Source organism: Netta rufina (genome assembly GCF_964035555.1).
Source record: "Netta rufina genome assembly, chromosome: 3".
Taxonomy (NCBI): Eukaryota; Metazoa; Chordata; class Aves; order Anseriformes; family Anatidae; genus Netta; species Netta rufina.
Window position 1 is genome coordinate 17,258,648 of NC_140125.1, and position 18,903 is coordinate 17,277,550.

General features: G+C 37.9%; 1 protein-coding gene across 24 annotated transcripts in view; it reads left to right on the forward strand.

Moving 5' to 3' along the window:
• NRXN1 (neurexin 1) overlaps positions 1 to 18,903 on the forward strand; it is a gene marked incomplete at both ends in the record, with an annotated part of 708,589 nt that overhangs the window by 605,231 nt on the left and 84,455 nt on the right. For 17 of the 24 annotated variants that reach the window (XM_084284087.1, XM_084284084.1, XM_084284067.1 and 14 more), the window contains one exon: positions 17,406 to 17,495. The exons of the other annotated variants lie outside the window; for them this stretch is intronic. In XM_084284087.1, coding sequence (XP_084140213.1) covers positions 17,406 to 17,495 — 90 coding nt within the window. The remainder of the gene's footprint in view (positions 1 to 17,405; positions 17,496 to 18,903) is intronic. 24 annotated transcript variants of the gene reach the window in all.

Here is an 18,903-nt window from a genome sequence, read left to right on the forward strand (position 1 = left end):
TGCTACCTTACCTTTCTTAATATGTGGTTGCACAACTGATTTCTTGCACCTTTTTCTGATGGATACAGCTCTGATTACTGTTTAATCATGACCCAATGTATTTTCCAGCATGTATCCAGGTTCCAGTATGATTTTATTGTAAACGTGAAAGACTGATTCTAACAAAAATGGTGATTTTTGTTATGTAGAAAATGTAGAAATCCTTCTACAGCTTATCCAAAGTCAATGAAATACATTTAAAAAAAAAAAAAAAAAGCCTCGCCCTTTGAGAGATTAACAAATTGTTCTGTCCTGCTCTCTTCTTTAAATAAAGAGCCTGGGTAATACCCAAACAAGACTAAAGTAAGTCTCTTTTCAGAAAGTGGTTTCAGTAAAGTTTCCCAAATCAGCTTTTTAATTTGACAGTTTATCATTTTTTTCCTGTCAGATAATGCTAGATAATAGTGCTTCTCAGCACTATTAAGTCAGCAGACGGATTTTCTTTTTTCCTTTATTTTTCATCTTGGATATCCTGGTGAAATACAAAGGCTCATCCCTTCTTAGACTTGATAGATCCTGTAATTAAATTCAGATCTTGATAAAACGTGTGATACAGTTGTCATTACTTGATCACAGAAGACATTACACCTTTCAGTTAAATACAGCAAGATGGCACAATGCATCTAGTTTAGAAGGAGAAAGAAAATGTCAAATGAGCAATGAGTCAGAAAGAGGTGCTCTAAAATACTAACTGAAATGAATATCTGCTCTTTTTGTGTCTTGTGGTAACGGCTGATGCCTATATCTGTTTACAAGAATTAGGCATAAGGTGATATGGAAACAGTTTAAGACCACAAGTTGTGGAGATTCAAGTTAGAGGAAGGAACTGGAAAGTGGAAGTGAAAACAGACCCCACAATGAGACATGGCATATCTGTCACAGCAGGTCCCCCATTCACCTTTTCAGGAAAGCCATTATTAACAATTTATTGAAAGTCAGATCTCAAAAGATGAAATATTGCTAATACGTAGAGATTCTTTTCCACACATTTATTTAGTTTGAACCTTAGAGGCAAATTTTCCATGTAGCCTACAGTATCATAACTTACCCAGTATAGCAGGAAAAATTAAAAATCAAATATTAAATGTGGTGTTGGTTAAAAAGAAAATAATTCAATCCAATTATTTAACAAGTAGTTTTTAATACTCAATAGCTTCTTTATATTGTAATACTGATAGAATCAATGTCTTAAAGTATATTTGTCAGTCTGGCAGAAGCATGTTGTGAAAGCCAAGCATTAAACACCATATTCCATTATTTCTCTTTCCTTTCAGCCTGTCCTCCAGTAGGTTCACAACTGACTTGTTTGAGAGCATGCAGGATTTTATGTAACATGTCACTCACTAAGCCAAACTAATATGTACTAACTTAAGTAAAACTGCTTGTGTGCAACAAATACTAATGTATAAGCATTGGCATGGTTGTAACTGTGCTCCTTGTCTTAGATTACTTGGTGGGCATACACATGCATTTCCTCTAACGCTGATATGGATGCTGCCATTGGCTGATAGAGCATGCAAGAGAAAAGCGTGACAGTGTACTTCTGTCGTGTGCTCCCCCTGCAAAGCTGTTTGTTTCCTATAGCTTCTGGGGCAACCGTGAAGTCTGTCTGAAATGGGAGTCTTGCTCAGGACAGAACAAATCAGTGCAGTGTTGAGCCTTCCAACCAGACAATATGGAAAACAAATTTTTTTTTTTTTGCAAAGTCATTCTGATTTAGGTGCTCTTGGAACATGAGATATTTTTTTATTTGGGACACATTTGTGCACATGTCCCCAGATGTATTTTGCTGGTGTTGTGAGTTGTGACAGGAGAATAGTACTTTATGTCTTCAGGATAAGAGCTTGCATTAACCTAATTCAGAAACAGTTGCCGTGTTCGTACTGCAGCAGGGAAAACAGCAACTTGCTCTGTCCTAGATACATTTTCAAGAGTTTCAAACACCTGATTTCATGGTTACCTGTGTTAACCAGGTATCCAGAAGGACACAAATCATTGCTGTCTTGAATGTATGAATATATACATGTTTTAGACTCTCTTTCATGAGAGACATGTAAACACAGGAGAGCATTTTAATATTCCAGCAGCTGTGTACATCCATGTCTTCATCTTGCCATGTGGTTATATTTTTGCAGTCTCAAGCCATGATTGTTAAAAAATATATAAAAGAAATTTAGAAACTGTGGTGTCCACACTTTCAGGATAACTTTTTCTGTAGTACAGATTTTGTGATTAGTGGCAGCTCCATTGTAACCAATTCTGTGGTTATATTCTACAATTGTATTATATCATGCACTTATAAATAAGTTCGGAGTTAAGTTCAAGGAGTACTCAGTAAGTTCAAGGAGTACGCAAGTCAGTAAGTTCAGGGAGTTACCTTGACCCTAGCAAGGTGTAGCTAAACCACAGTCTTCTTTTTGCAGACTATTCTACCTGTCAGAAAAAGTGACTAGCTTGTATGATTTATACAACCTAGAACCTTTACGAGCTGCACAAGAATTAGATTCTGTAGTACAAACCATTTCAAACACATTTGAAGCAGAAATCAAACACCCATTGTTTTATTAGATGTAAAATACGTAGCGAAACACATCCTGATTTCACCCTCTTATTGGTGGGCATTAACTGAATTAAAGGCAGTGAAGTTATGGCCTTAGAAATTGGTTTAATTAAGATGTGAATGGACTAACAGACTGCAAAGCACAGATCATGCCTTCCTAAATTTTCGCAGTAATGGGGAGAGAGAAGGAAAGAAACAGGTGAGTCCAGGTCATCAAAGCCGGTCATCAAAGCCTTGCTCCCAGACTGGTACCTCCACCAGAATTTGGGTTTCGTAAACATAGAATTGTTGAGGTTGAAGGGCTTCCAGTATCATCTTGCATCCCCCCAGGGGTAACTGCACCTGCTGCTTCCCTAAAGTGCCTGTACACCAATGCACAGAGCATGGGAAATAAACAGGATGAGCTCGAGATCTGTGTTCGGTCATGGGACCATGATCTTGTTGCGATCACTGAGACATGGTGGGACAGCTCGCATGACTGGAACGCTGTCATTGAGGGCTATGTCCTCTTTAGGAAAGACAGGCTGGGGAAGCGAGGGGGTGGGGTTGCCCTTTATGTGAGGGAGCAATTAGAGTGTACCCAGCTCCAGCTGGGGGAGGGTGAAGGACAAGTGGAGAGCTTGTGGGTAAGACTTAAGGGGTGGGCTGGTGGTGGGGGTCTACTACAGGTCTCCAGATCAGGAGGAGGAAGTCGATGAGGCCTTCTACGAGCAGCTGCTAGTAGCCTCACGATCACGAGCGCTGGTCCTCATGGGGGACTTCAATTACCCAGACACCTGCTGGGTAAGCAACTTGACCAGGCACGAGCAGTCCAAATGGTTCCTACAATGCGTTGAGGACAATTTTCTGATGCAGGTGGCGGAGGAGCCGACAAGGCGGGGGGTGCTCCTGGACCTTGTTCTTACCAACAGGAATGGCCTTGTTAGGGATGTGAAGGTTGGGGACAGCTTGGGATGCAGTGACCATGAGATTGCCTAGTTCCATCTGGAACTCCACCAAGGAAGTAAGGCTAAAAGCAGGATTGCTACCCTGGACTTTCGAAGAGCCGACTTCAACTTCTTCCAGGACCTGCTTGGGAGTATCTCATGAGATAGGTTGCCAGAAGGCAAGGGTGCTTGTGAGAGTTGGGCTACATTTAAGCAGCACTTCTTCCATGCTCAGGATCTTCATCCTGAAGAATAGGAAATCGGGGAAGGGGGGCAGGAAACCTGCATGGATGAGCAAGGAGCTCATCAATAAGATCAAAAGGAAGAGGAAGGTCTATGAAATGTGGAAAGAAGGCCTGTCCTCTTGGGAGGAGTATAAATGTGTTGTCAGGGCCTGCAGGGACACGACAAGGAAGGCTAAAGCCCACCTAGAGATGAGGCTTGCAAAAGAGATAAAGGATAATAAGAAGTTTTTTTTTCAAGTATGTAAACAGCAAGAGGAAGACTAGGGATAATGTGGGTCCCTTGCTGAATGAGGGGGGTGTCCTGGTCACGGGAGACACTGAGAAGGCAGAGATACTGAATGCTTTCTTTGCTTCAGTCTTTGCTCCAAGGACACTCCCCCAGGACTCCTCGCCCCTGGCAATAGGACAAAGGGAAATGGAGGGTTCCCCCGTGGTGGACGTGAGAGTGGTTCGGGAGCGTCTAAATGGGCTCAACGCACACAGATCTATGGGTCCTGATGGGATGCATCAGCATGTGCTAAGGGAACTGGCAGATGTGATCGCCAACCCGCTCTCTATCATCTTTGAAAGGTCCTGGAGAACGGGTGAGGTGCCTGAAGACTGGAGGATAGCCATTGTCACTCCGGTCTTCAAGAAGGGCAGGAAGGAGGATCCAGGAAACTACAGGCCAGTCAGTCTCACCTCTGTCCCTAGAAAGGTATTGGAGCAGCTTGTTCTGGATGCCATCTCCAAGCAATTGGAAGAGAAGAAAGTTATGAGGAGTAGTCAGCATGGATTCACCAAGGGGAAGTCATGCTCGACCAACCTCGTTGCCTTCTGTGATGGCATCACAAGCTGGGTAGATGTGGGGAGAGCGGTGGATGTCATCTACCTTGACTTTAGCAAGGCTTTCAATACTGTCTCCCATGACATCCTACTAGCAAAGCTGAGAAAGTGTGGGATAGATGAGTGGACGGTAAGGTGGGTTGAGAACTGGCTGACTGGCTGAGCTCAGAGGGTGGTGATCGGTGGAGCAGAGTCTGGCTGGAGGCCTGTGACTAGCGGTGTTCCCCAGGGGTTGGTGCTGGGTTCGGTCTTGTTCAACATCTTCATCGACGACCTTGATGAGGGAATAGTGTCGAAAAGGACCTGGGGGTCCTGGTGGATGACAGGTTGACCATCAGCCAGCACTGTGCCCTTGTGGCTAAGAGGGCTAATGGCATGCATTAAAAAGAGCGTGGCCAGCAGGTCAAGAAAGGTGTTCCTCCCCCTCTACTCTGCCCTGGTCAGGCCTCACCTGGAGTACTGTGTCCAGTTCTGGGCTCCCCGGTACAAGAAAGACAGGGATCTCCTGGAAAGAGTCCAGCGGAGGGCCACAAAGATGATACGGGGCCTGGAGCATCTTCCCTATGAAGAAAGGCTGAGAGACCTGGGTCTGTTCAGCCTGGAGAAGAGAAGACTGAGAGGGGATCTCATCAATGTGTATAAACACCTGAGGGGTGGGGGACAGAAGGATGTAGCCAACCTCTTCTCAGTGGTTTGTGGGGATAGGACAAGGGGCAATGGCTGCAAGTTAGAGCACAGGAAGTTCCACACTGACATGTGAAAGAACTTCTTCACAGTGAGGGTGACAGAGCATTGGAACAGGCTGCCTAGGGAGGTTGTGGAGTCTCCTTCTCTGGAGATATTCAAGGCCTGTCTGGACGCCTACCTGGGCAGCCTGCTCTGAGGAACCTGCTTTGGCAGGGGGGTCGGACCCGATGATCTATCGAGGTCCCTTCCAACCCCTACAGTTCTGTGATTCTGTGATTCTTTGGACATGCTTCAGTACTTTGTTGTTTGTTTTTTTTCTTGCAGTGAGGGGCCCAAAACAAAGTTCAGCCTTACCAGAGCTGAGTACATGGTAACAATCACTTCCCTAGGCCTGCTGGCCACACTGTTTCTGATACAAGCCAGGATGCTGTTGGCTTTCTTGGCCAACTGAGCACACTGCGACACTGCTGGCTCATATTTAACTGGCTGTTTACCAGTACCTCCAGGTCCTTTTCTGCCAGGCAGATTCCCAGCCACAAAGCATTTAGTATCTCACAGTATTTAGCGTTGTTGCAGCCTCACCTTGAGTATTGTGTGCAGTTCTGGGCTCTGCACTATAAAAAGGATGTTAAGATACCTGAAAATGTCCAGAGGATGGCAACAAAGCTGGTAAAGGCATGTCCTTTGAGGAGAGGCTGAGGACACTTGGGTTGTCTAGTTTGGCAAAGAGAAGGCTAAGAGACAACCTCATTGCTGTCCACAGTTTCATGAGGTGGGGAAGTGGAGAGGGAGAAGCCAATCTCTTCTTGTTGGTAACCAATGATGTGATTCAGGGAACAGCAAAAAGCTGTGCCAGATGAAGTTCAGAATGGATATTAGGAAAAACTTATTTGCACTGAAAATACTGGAATGGACTTCCTAGTGAGATGATTGATGCCTTATACCTGCCAGTGTTCAAGAGACAGTTAGATAATCCCTCAAAAATATGCTTTATCTTTTGGTTAGCCCTGAAGTGATCAGGCAGTTGAACTTGATAATCTTTGTAGGTCCCTTCCAACTATTCTGTTCTGTTCTATTTTAGTGTTCTGATTTTCCTCAGTGGACTATTTCTAATGGCCTTTCTGGTGCAGCATCAAATTTAGTGGACATGAAGAATTTAAATGAAACACAATGTTTTCCAGGTTAAGTGTATATATAGAATGGAAAAAAAAAAAAAAAAAAAAAGATTCCCCTGTTTTACAGAGATGATAGGCAGTAACAGACTTCTGGTTTAAAAGTTCAAAATTGCAGTTGCGTAATATGGAGAGAAGAATAAATATGCCTTTTTTTCAAAAGAACAATCTGTACCAAACTTTTATTTCAACTGTATCTGGGTGTAGGAAGAAGTTTGGAAAATAATTCATTTTTAGAGTATAGCAATTGCCTCACAGCAATTTTCAACCAAGGGTTTCTTGAGCACCTCACTTCAGGGGCCTAGTCCTGTAATTCTCTCTCCTGCAAATTCATACATGTTTTTGTCTAAGCAATGATAAAAACTCAGACTGAAGACAGTGCTATGGTTTCACGAGAGATACCCGTAGCTAATAGCTGATAGATACTCTGTAAATGTGATTAGCAGTGAGTATAGTTAATTCTTCATCAGTCAGCTTGAGTTAATAAACTCAGTATTGCATAAAACAAATAATTACCAGTGAGTAGCACTCATTGACTGGAAACACCTCCAGTGGGAGAATTGTACTGGGCTTGAATGTATGTAACACTTCTATAAGTGGCCTGGAAGTCTGCATAACATCTGTCACTGACGATGCATGATAGTTAGGAAAACAACCAAACAAAATAAAGGTAAGTAATAGGCAGGGCAAACTGTGGTGTGTGAGCATGATTGCTTGGGAAGCCAGGAGAAGTTAAAGAAAGTTAGACTTCAGCAGTGCTGAGTTCTGAGGCATAGATCTAAGACCAAAACATGAAGGTTATGGTAACATAACAAGGTACGATGTCCTGGAAATACATGATTCTGAGAAGCACTTGAGGGATATCATCTTTCAGACTGCTGAGGATGAAACATCATGTGTTTCTGTGACAAAGGAAATTATGGAAATTGCTCTGTGAGCACAAAAGGCTGAAATGTAGGAATTGCTGAGGATTTTGCCACCCTTACAACAATTTGAAAACAACTCTGAAACAGATATCAAAGCCTGTAACTGTACCTCATGTCTGTGGTTCTATGGGGAAAAAAAAAGGGAGTGTGTGTAAAAAGAGCCCCAAAGAGGTTCTTTCTATATTGATTTATAGTGTTGAAACAAAAATTAAGAAATGATTCGATCACAGTGTAAGTACTTTCAGGGGGAGAAAACACTATGTGCCTGCAGTGTTTTAAAGCCATTCTTGGAAAGCCATAACCAGAACTAAGAAACTGAAGTAAAAAATAGAGTGTGCTTTCAACAGTGAGCCTTCAAATTTATTACTAAATGATTTTCCTTTATTGTGTGTCATCATGTTCATATAAAATATTTTCCTGGAGGAGCTGTTTGAGCCCATTACATGTTACAAATTAACCAAACAATAAAATTTTGGCAGAATAGAGAATCAAGTGGGTCAACGTTAATAACCTGTGATATACAGATCGGATCGTACCTCTGTCTATATTTAGAGCATACTATCAATATAAAAATACTTAATTTGTATAGTAAAATTGTGTCCCTAATGCAGATATAACTATACCTTCCCAGGAATTAAGCAGTTAATACCGGAAAATAAAAATGTTTCCAGATATAATTTCTGTAATTTTTATATCCAGAAACAATACAGCTGTACAGCAACTATAAAATGCTTTAACATGTTAGTGCTAAGTTGCAATTCAGAATTGCTTGCACAAATTCAGAATCTGCTTGCACAAGAGTTGGTGATTGCATATTTCCTTGCAAATTTATATATGTTTAACTTCTTTACCGAAAGAGTTGTTAGACACTGGAACAGGCTGCCCAGGGAAGTGGTGGAGTCACCATCCCTGGAAGTCTTTAAAAGACGTTTAGATGTAGAGCTTAGGAATATGGTTTAGTGGGGACTGTTAGCGTTAGGTCAGAGGTTGGACTCAATGATCTTGAGGTCTCTTCCAACCTAGAAATTCTGTGATTCTGTAAATTGTTCAATATTGATTGTTTTTTTTTTTTTTTTTCTTTCTGTGGAAAAAGATTAACTCTGAAAATCAAGGAGGTAAATTTAGACCTCCACAAAAATTAACTGCCAATTTTGGGTTGTCCATCTAAAATGTGGCCTTACTAACTTCAAAACAGAGTGTCTTCTACTATGAAAGTGTGTTTTGGGCAAGAGCTTAAAGATTTGAATATTCTGATTTAGCTAGTACAGGTCAAATTCCTTATGTTAGATGTGGTATTGAAGCAGGTGGTTTTCCCTTCTGCATCCCAAAGGCTACTTTGCAACCACCCGAGACCTGAAAATGTCAAAGATCTGTAGACTCAGTGGCCTTTTTAGGCCATGATTTAGCAATGTATTTGAGAACTTCCTTCTGTGGTTGATGTCCAGCATGTCTATAAGTACTTCTGAAGAGTAGGTTGCACTGAAACGGACTTTCAGTAAGAATGATAGGTGACAACAGGTAGATATTTCTCATATCTATCCTCCTCCCCTTAGAGGCACTTTATCCAGCAATGGCTCTTTTTCCCATCTAGACATAGATTATATGAGGAGTCATGAAGCACAAATTTCAGGAATGTGACAAATATGTTAAGATAATCATCTCTCCCCTCCCTTGAGACCTTTCTAAGTCTTAGAGGAAGGTAACTCAGTATAAGAGGTTTTAACATAGAAACACTGTTTGAGGAATACAGTTCTTAATTTTCTTCCAGATCAGAATCTCAAAGCACAATAAAATGTTTCACGATAATTCTCAGTCTTCTCAGACTGCACAAAAAAAAAAAAAAAAAAAAAAGCTAATAATAATCACAAGGGGAAAATATTTTGCTAATTGGAATCTCTTTGCAATTTTACCAAAAAACAGCTGTGTTTCATAAAAGTTATGGTGACATGCTACATGTCACAGATAAATTTGAGTGGAAAATAATGAGGCTTATGTATGTATATAATTGGGGAATCAAATTATTTTACTTTTTAACAGATAGAATTAAGTCACTACTGGAAGTCTACCCATGGCCACTATGATATTGTGTGGTGGACTGCTCATTATAGTTCTGCAGTCCTAAAACACTCCTTTTTATCTCAGTGAGCGTCTGTTTCTGTTATTTAGTTTCTGTTTCTATACCTTGCCAAAAGCATTAAGAAAAAAAAAAAAAAAAAGCTCTGTGTACAAGTTTAAACCTTAAACCTTTCAATTTGAAATAGATTATTCTTTTATAGTAAAATGTCTTGAAGGCATAAATAAACAAATTGAAATGCCACTTTTAGACAGAACTGAAAGTCTGGAGCTTGCTTTGGCCAAGGGCTACTTTTTAGCTGCACTGCTGACACAGAACAGATTCTTCTCTCTTAAATGCCATTTTCTATCTGTATGGTGCATTTGGTTTCTTCTGCTTGGCAAAGGCTTGTCCAGATAATGACCTCAGTTTTGTTCTTTCTATTGGCTTGCATGTAATCATGCATATTCCTAGGAGAATGAGCTGACACAGCTTCAGCAGATACAGTTAATGTGACAAAACATCTGTATGGTTCAGGACATTGGGGCACAGTGGTGGTGAACTCTGGTGTTATCAAGCTTCATGAAAGAACATGAAATCAACAATTTTATGTTTTACAGTTGCAGTCAAGTTTGTCTGCTGTTGATGAGGGTTGATGCTGATTGCTTTAGATTTCTTATGTTTATTGTGTCTCTGGTCATGTAATGAGTGTGAAATTATTCTCACTATTCCCCACATTGCTTCCAAACAGTCTGTTAGAGCAACTCAGTTGCAGTGGCTTTGGTGTACACAACTGAAGTCCAAACTATTTTCTCTTATATTACATTGATTATTGCATAAGCAAGAGCAAAATTTAATCCCTGGGGATGTTTTTTGTTGTTTGTTTTACGTTGTTTAAAATAAGTTTTAATGTTGCAAATGGTCCAGAAATAATATATGAAAAACATCGTTTCCAAAAGCCTTTCACCAGCTACAATAAAATGCAATGATATGAGCAATTGCACAGTGTGTCCTTTTTCTGTCCTCAGCTCTTGTAGTGTGGATGAACTTAATTAGGAAGTTTGTGCGTAGTTAATAAGACCTTTCTTATTTATGGCTTCTACCTGAATACTAGATACTCATGGGATTAGAGACCGATAGAAATTTAAATAAGAGCTGAGCATGGTGTTTTCCATTTGCCATTGTTCATTTATATAATGTACTGTTTCTGTCAAGAGACATTCTATATAGTAGTTCTTTGCTAGCGTGAAATGAAGATCATCCAGATTGCTACCTGGGCAAAAGTCAGAAGAACATATTCAGTAGTTGCTATCTCTGATCTAGCTAATTTTAGATACAGTAGGGTTGAAAAATTCTTCATTTTCCTGCTGTTGAAAAACTATTGAACAAGAAACTGCTTACAGTCAACTTCTGGTTAAAGTTCTATTGAGAAAGTAACCTTAAATGCTGTGACATTATGACTTAGAAACAGTTAAGAGTCCTTTTACCTTGGAGACCTGCAGAATGTCACTCTTGGAGTGATGTGGGACATGGTACTGTACTTATAACAATTCATTTTTTATTCTTTAATCTTCCTCTTTAATGATTTCTATCAATTTTCTTCCCTATTTTAGCAACAGCCATACATATTAGCCCCGTAATGCTTCACAGGCAGCACAAAAGATCTTTTTAAAACACCTGATAACAAAATATGACCTTTAATTTATCAGACAAGTCCTGTGTTTTCTTATCTCCTTCTTGTTGCTTTTCATCTTCTCTTGCTTGCTTTTGATATAATACACCAATCTCAAAGTAAGCAATCCAGAACTGCACAAACCAAGACCAATTGCATTATAGTAAGGAAGTGAGAATCAGGAAGAGTACACTCTTAGTTTAATTACTAATTAATCCCCTAAAAAATAATCAAAAACAAAACAGAGCGGAAGGTGGTTGATTTGAAGCGAAGGTTCACATCTCCCTGAGAGGTTAATGAGAGTTCTCAGTTTTATCCTCCAGAAAGTTGCAAAAATATGGTTTAATATATGGTTTAATATGCAAGCATGAAGCAAGGAACTTGCAGGTGAGGATAAAATGTTTCAGTACAGTGTGTAGTATCAGTGGAATGGGCATCAAATTGCACATACGTCTTTCAATAAATGTAGTAATTGGGTTCTTTAAGGGAACTTTGGTTGTTGCTTTGTATTTGATTGTATTATAAGCTACTGATGTGTGATTTCACTTTGCAGTGAAGACTACTGTCAGTCAGTCTGTAAATAGAATATTCTTTTGGGATAGTTAATATGTATTATGAGAAATTTGGGATTCCCTCTAGGGAGAAAAAGGCCATATATATTATGGCCATTTACTACAAACTTGGCAGATTTGACACATTCAAGTTTGCTTAAGTCATAGCATATGGCAGTTTCTTTTTTTATAGGTTAGCTCTTCTGTAATAAGGTAAAGCAGTGTAGAGTTGCAGCCTTACTTATTTGCTACAAATTCTTTCTCTGATTCTAGAGTTTCTTTGGATGTTAGTCATTTCACCGAGATGACTGTAAGGTTTGTTCAGGATATGCAACAAGAAAAAATGCTCATCCTAGAATTGTGTGCCTACCGTTCCTTTGAACACTGGAGGAAGCCCAAATCAGCCTTTTGGTTATTTAGCTCCACATATAAGAGTCTTCCAGAGTGACCACTGCATACTCCTCCAGATCTCCTAACTTATAATTCTTGTTGTAATGGGTAGTGCTGTCAGGCAGAGGGAGGGGACCTAAAATATGGAGAGAAATGGAAATAGGCCCCTGTTTGGCATCACAGGCAAGCCCACTGCCTACCCCCTCACCTCTCCACGTGCCTTTACACAATCGATTTGAGGCTTGGGAGCTTGAGGGATGAGTAGGTGAAGATGTCAGCCTCTTCTCACAGGTAACTAGTGATAGGACTAGAAGGAAGGATAGGGCTAGAAGGAATGGCCTCAAGTTGCACCAGGGGAGGTTTATGTTGGAAATTAGGGGACATTTCTTCTCAAAAGGAGTAGTTAGGCATTGGAACAGGTTGTCCAGGGAGCTGGTAGATTCACTGTGCAACTGTTTACAGAAAGGTTGGATATTGTACTTAGGAACGTGGCTTAGTGGGTCGTATTGATGGTAGGGTGATGGTTAGACCAGATGATCTTGGAGGTTTTTTCCAACTTTAATGATTCTATGTTGTACAAATTTTAGACCACAGTCTTTGTATTTTCAGTGTATTTGAACATTAATGTATCTTTGTACATACAACTGTAGGCACGGTAATAGTAATATATGATTTAGGAGGACTTTACTATGGACCATTAATGAGACTGGGCTTTCATTTCCTAGCCTGGCCACGTGATACATTATGGGGACAGCTTGCCTCTATAACCTAGAGCCACAGTTGTTTCATCCCATGCTTTGCAGCTGACACTTTAGTCAGGTTTCATCCTTAACCATATCTGGAAGAATGATACGGGTCTCTGCCTTCCTCCTGCAGATGTCAGCGAAGTTATGATTCAGAAGTAGCACTGTCAAGATCATGATGAACAAAACTAGGGAGAGGGGGGTTGTTCATAAATGGAGATAGACCTCAGTTACTTCAGTTTGTTATTTTATTTCCTAGGAGATCACTGAGACTAACAAGGTGGATTTGTATTCTGTTGAAGGGTTTGTTTCAAAGAAAATATTCTCTAGACTTCAGGTTGTTCTTCACAGACTCTCAATTTTCAACCTTCTTATTCTCTTTCAAGGATGCTGCTATTTCACATCAATAACTGACACCTTTATTTCTGAGGACAAAATAGAATTACACTGCAGTACTGACAATATAATAAATCAGGAGGGATAAAATACATATTAGTGAAGTTCACATAGTTGGTTTGTCCCTGATGACCTATAGATATAAAGGTATGATTAAGTTTTTTGGGACTTCTTCTCAATCTTACCACAAGATTTTGCTCTGACTCAAAGATTTGACCTTTGCTGCTCCTCTCCGCTTACCTTGATTCTTTGAAATTACTGTTATTCCCTTGAAGTCTTTCTGTTCATACAGAATTAATACTTCGTTGTGACAAAATATTATCTGTTTGATAGAAGAATGATTCCATTCAGAGTTCAGTCAGGTTAGACAATGACATAGTGCACATCATGAGTGAAACATTTTTACCCAGCTTTTTTAATCAAAGAAATTTTGGCTATCTAGCCATGAAGTGTCATGCTGGGTAGTCATATATCCGTCTACAATTAAAGTTTAGGCAAATCATTTGTTTCTTGTGAATTACTGTTGAAAAGCATGCCTGACAAAACACTTAATCTTTCAAAAGTGTTACAGAAATAAAATCTCAAAGGTGCAGTTTTATTTAGAGTATGAAAATATTTATTAACCTTCTTGGAAGTATTTTTATTGAAGAAGTTCCTTGTGGTTCACCCTATTGGTAAAAACAAGTATAAATAAAGGAAGCATGAAGAATGTTCACTGAATACTCCTGAGAAAAACAATATGTAGTATTTTTGTTTTCCCTACTAGGGATAAGATTACCAGATGAAGTAAATGCACATAGTTTTGCTGAATTCAAAACAACTATTTGGGAAAAAAAGAGTTATTGAAAATATGTATTTATATTTTCAGTGTGATACTAGGATTTTTGTTGTTTTTAGTGTTGTTTTCAGTATTTTCAGCGCTATGTAATGTTTTGAATGTGCTTGTTAAGATACTTATGCATCTAGTAGTTTCCTCATTAGTAAACCTGTGTGTTCTCCTTGAAACTAAACCTGGAAAGTTCCACACCATTTCCTCCTAGCCTTTCCATTTATATTATCTACTAGAAGAATTTAAGCTAATGTAATAGTGTCAAATTGAGATGCATTTGACTATGCACTTTTCTCTCTGATGAGAGATAGGCTAATGTAATCAGCAATTATTTTTTTGTGTGACCTTTAAGAATCAAATGGTTATTTCCTTACTTTTCATTTTTATTTTGCTCCCAGTGGTACAAGACTGCTGCAGTTAGTATAAAGCATAATTTATAGATAGAATCACATTATACTAGGGTTCAATATTCTCAAAAACGTATGTACCATATGGAGTTTTTAATGAAATAATTCAGAGAAATGTATAAGCTGGCCAGGACTAAATTTATATTGCTAATTTACAGAGGAGTTTCCATGATCACCATAGAGATATCCTGGAGCAGCAACCAAGTACTAAAAGTGAAAGGAGCAATAAACTTTGTCTAGGATAAATCCAGTGTTAGTAATGAAATTACAGTAGAGAGATGCCATAGTGATAGAGATCTAGAGTGGTGACTACAGACTGTCCTTCCATGAGGTGCAACTAATGTACACTGACTGCTTGTAACAGCATAGCATTTAATGCCTTCCTGGTGTATGCAGTTGCAAGCACTTCTTCAGTTTGACATGACTGTATAGGGCTTCTGCAGTCTAGGGAGCGTTAGTTCATGAATGGCACCCAGTAAATGACACTGAGTGATCTTTGAATCTCAAGTTAGTGATTATCAACATCCATGAGAATTCTTTCCATTGATTTAATAGGTTCATGCACAAAAACTTCTTCTGAACAGTTTAGCCTTTTCTTATAAATAGCATAGGATTATTTCTTCTCCTTTTGTTTAAACATGGATAACAAAACAAGGATACCCAACAGCAACAAAAGTTCATGATTCATTTGTTTTAAGGTAAGGAAGCCTTTTGGAAATAGGACATTCTCACTTATTCTTTGAATTAACTGATAATACCTCAATAAAAACTGCATAAATACTTTAATAAAAAGCTAAATTTAAGTCTTAAAAATAACTGTCTGTCAGGAGATATCAATTGTTAACTCATTGATAAAAAACGTGGAGGATTGCATCTACTTATCTTTGGTCCCATGTTGATTACATGACATTTCTCACATTTTTCTGAAATTTGCATTCAGTAACAGGTTTGTCACGACTGAAGGAGCTAGTTTCAGGCCCAATATGAAGAACAGAAATTTCAAAGATCATAACATGAAAAAATAAAAATCATAAGACGTTCTGTATTCTTATACCATGAGTCTTTTTCTAAACCTTGTATTTTAAATTTTCATTTTCCTGAAATAGTAGAAAATGGAAATTTTCAGTAAAATATTGTTTTTCAGAGAATGTTTCTGAGAGTTGAGAATAGAACAAAATGTGCATATGGAAATATATGTATGTATATACTTCAATATATACACCCATGCGCTGTTTAATATTGACATGCATATAGTTCATATAGTACATTGGAAGGTGGATAGGAGAAGGACATCCTCTCAAAAGATCAGCTTCTGCCATAGTGAACTATATACATGCTAAACCAAATGTGGGAAACATGGTAAATTGCAGCTCATGGGATTGCAAAATAAGTATCTGCACAAAACCATGATGGTTTTTGGTACAGAAGCTGTTGCTTTTGCAGTTTCTGAGGGCTACAGAATTGATTCTTCACTGCAACCCTGTGTTGCTGGTAGAGGGGATAATTGTCTGACAAACTAGACAATTGATTTCCTGAATTTGGATAATAATTTGTTTTGATAACTAGCAGTAAGATCATGCTAGCTTAAGTAAATGTATTTCTGCACTACAATGGGCTACTGCACCCTGTACTTACTATTTCCACTGCAGATACAAGACTTGGTTCATTGCTGGTGAAAGTCAAAGAGAGTTTAAAGGTAGTTTGCACATTGAAGCAAGATTAAGTTTGGGTTAGGGCCTGAATTAGAAATAACTGCTTTTGACTGCTTTTCTTGTATCTCTTGAGTGCTCGAGTGCTTTTTATTTATTAAAAACAAAATAAAACAAAACAAAAACAAACAAACAAACAAAACAATATGAACCAATATAATGGAAGCAAAAGATACTGTTGGTCTAAAATACTGCCACCACCAAAAACCTGTACAATGGAGGAAACATTGAGGTTTACCATCTCCTAGAAGACATTTAGACATTTTAAATAAAAGACAGCAGTGGGTGGTTTTCTGAGGAATAATAGCTATGTCATTAAATCACACACAATACATATAATTAAAAATAAACATTTAAAGTGATTTGCTAATTATTCCTCACTGTCTGATATATTCATGACTGTATCAACCTTATTTTATGTCAATGTTTTATTTTAAGCAATCAAGGACCTCTGAACAGACTGAGAATAGATGCAGTTTGCAAATATGACAAGTTTCCGTTTTGCATTGCAGAGTTCTGAACAGTTCTTAATTTATGAAACCCCACTAAAGATGGCCTCTTGCTAAATTGTTAAGTGTTTCTACATTTCAGAACAAGGTTACCTTTCAGCAAGTCACTTTTGTCAAAGCCTTGGTGTTCCTTCAAGATATGATCAACATGTCCTATGAGAATGTACAAATGGTGAATACCCTAGTCTGTTCTGTACTGTATATTTGGATCTCTGGAATTTGTTTAAGTGAAGCAAATAAGAATGCGTTTTTTCTGACTAGGACATATTTTATGGCAGGTCTATTTCTAGACAGCAGAAGTGTGCCTTAAATGGTGATTAAGACTTGTGTTCTTCTTTAAATGACTAACCTGGAGTGAGAGGTTGGATGTCTTTGGAAAACTTAAACCTGTTTCACCTGAACATGTTTAACTAGTTAATAAGAAACATCAAAAAAGACAAAACACTGAGGGCAATGATCATTTTTTTGTAAAGCCATTCTATGATGTTTAAATTTGTTTTTTGGGTCTGTCTATAACATAAGTTTAATAACCTAGCTCAAATGCAGATTTCTAATTTTCAATTAACATAGGAATAATTTTGTTTGCTAAAATAAAATAAATGAATGAATGAAAAGTCTGAACCATGAAATGTTCCAGGTAGCACTTTTTAAAATTCCAAATTTCAAAAAATCATGTGGCAACTGTATAGCTCAAGCTTTAAGTATTAACTTTTAACCTTTGACCTTACAGATTTTAACCAATGAAATGTCTCTTTAAACTTTAAAGGAAACAATGATAACGAGCGCCTGGCGATTGCTAGACAGCGAATTCCATATCGACTTGGTCGAGTAGTTGATGAATGGCTACTCGACAAAGGTAAAAAAACATTGATTAAAACTTCAAATAAAAAAATAATTTGAACATAACCAAGTAGTACTTCATTGTAACACTAATAAACATAAAAAATAAATTTCAGTAAAACTAAATTAAAAACAAATTTAAAATAGTAAAATATAGAGTAATATTTGCATACCTTGTATAATAATTTCTCTACATTTCTAGAAGTACCAGCTGTTTAATAATCTTACCCTGATAACTTAAGGTTAAAGGGACTGTTAAATATAATCCACTAACTCAATCTATGAAGGTACTCACAGCAAACATTAACAAAAAATTATAAATCATTCATAGATTATATTACATGCTCCAGCATCTAAATTATTAACTAAAAATATATGTAGTTATGATATCTTCATTATGGTCCTGAAAAAAAATTTGTTTAAAGTGTAGGAATCTTAAATAGTGGGCAAGATGAATTGCCAATCAAAATGAAGTCCCTTTAACGTTTGCAACCTTCTAAGGGGATTTTGGAACAAACACTAATTAAAACAGAACTTAAAGTTGTGTGCATGCTTTTTGTGAGCAGAAACCAATCTGCTAAAGTGACTTCTATTTACTAAGAGTGGTACTGTTGCTGAGGATTTCTCTGTTGAATGGAAATGTGCCATGATTTCTCCATCGGTATGTGTATCATTTCTGAAGCCGCTTTTACATCTAAAATCTTTTATTTTAATTGATAGCCTTGCTGAAAGCCAATCAGACATCTATTTTTGAATCTGCCTCTGAGATACTCAGTGTGAACCATGTGTTTCTTTTCAGTGTGTATGTTGAAGGAAAATAAACATTTAAATACAAAAAGGAAACATTTAATTAAAAAAGTAAATATTTTATTCACTGATACATAGATATGACAGATTACTGCATAACGTTCTTTAAAATTCTCTTAACCTAGTGATATGTTTGCATATATATAAACTCTGTGTGTATATACATATTTGTATATGTCTATACATACATAAACTCACATGTACATACTTAAAGCTATAGGTCCAACAGTGTATTACATGGAAAAATCTTTGAAATGTTTGCAGTCTTTGAAGAAAAAATAAGGAAATAGAAACCTGGCATTCTTGACACACACCAAAAAGCTTAACACTGTGTTCAGGTAAAAGGAAGAGGGTTATTATAGTACTGGAAGCGTTTACAAATATATTTGATTGGCCTTTTAGCAAAAACAAACAAAACACACACACACACACACACACACACACACACACACACACACACACACACAAAAAGCAACCACACACTAAAAATGTGGCAAATTTAGAAATTGTAAATGCTCTCAAAATTTATGCATTTCATGGACACCTCATTAAAAAGCAATGAATTATGAGTCAAATCTTTTCTTATAGTTTATTGCTGTCATTATTCACTCCATGAA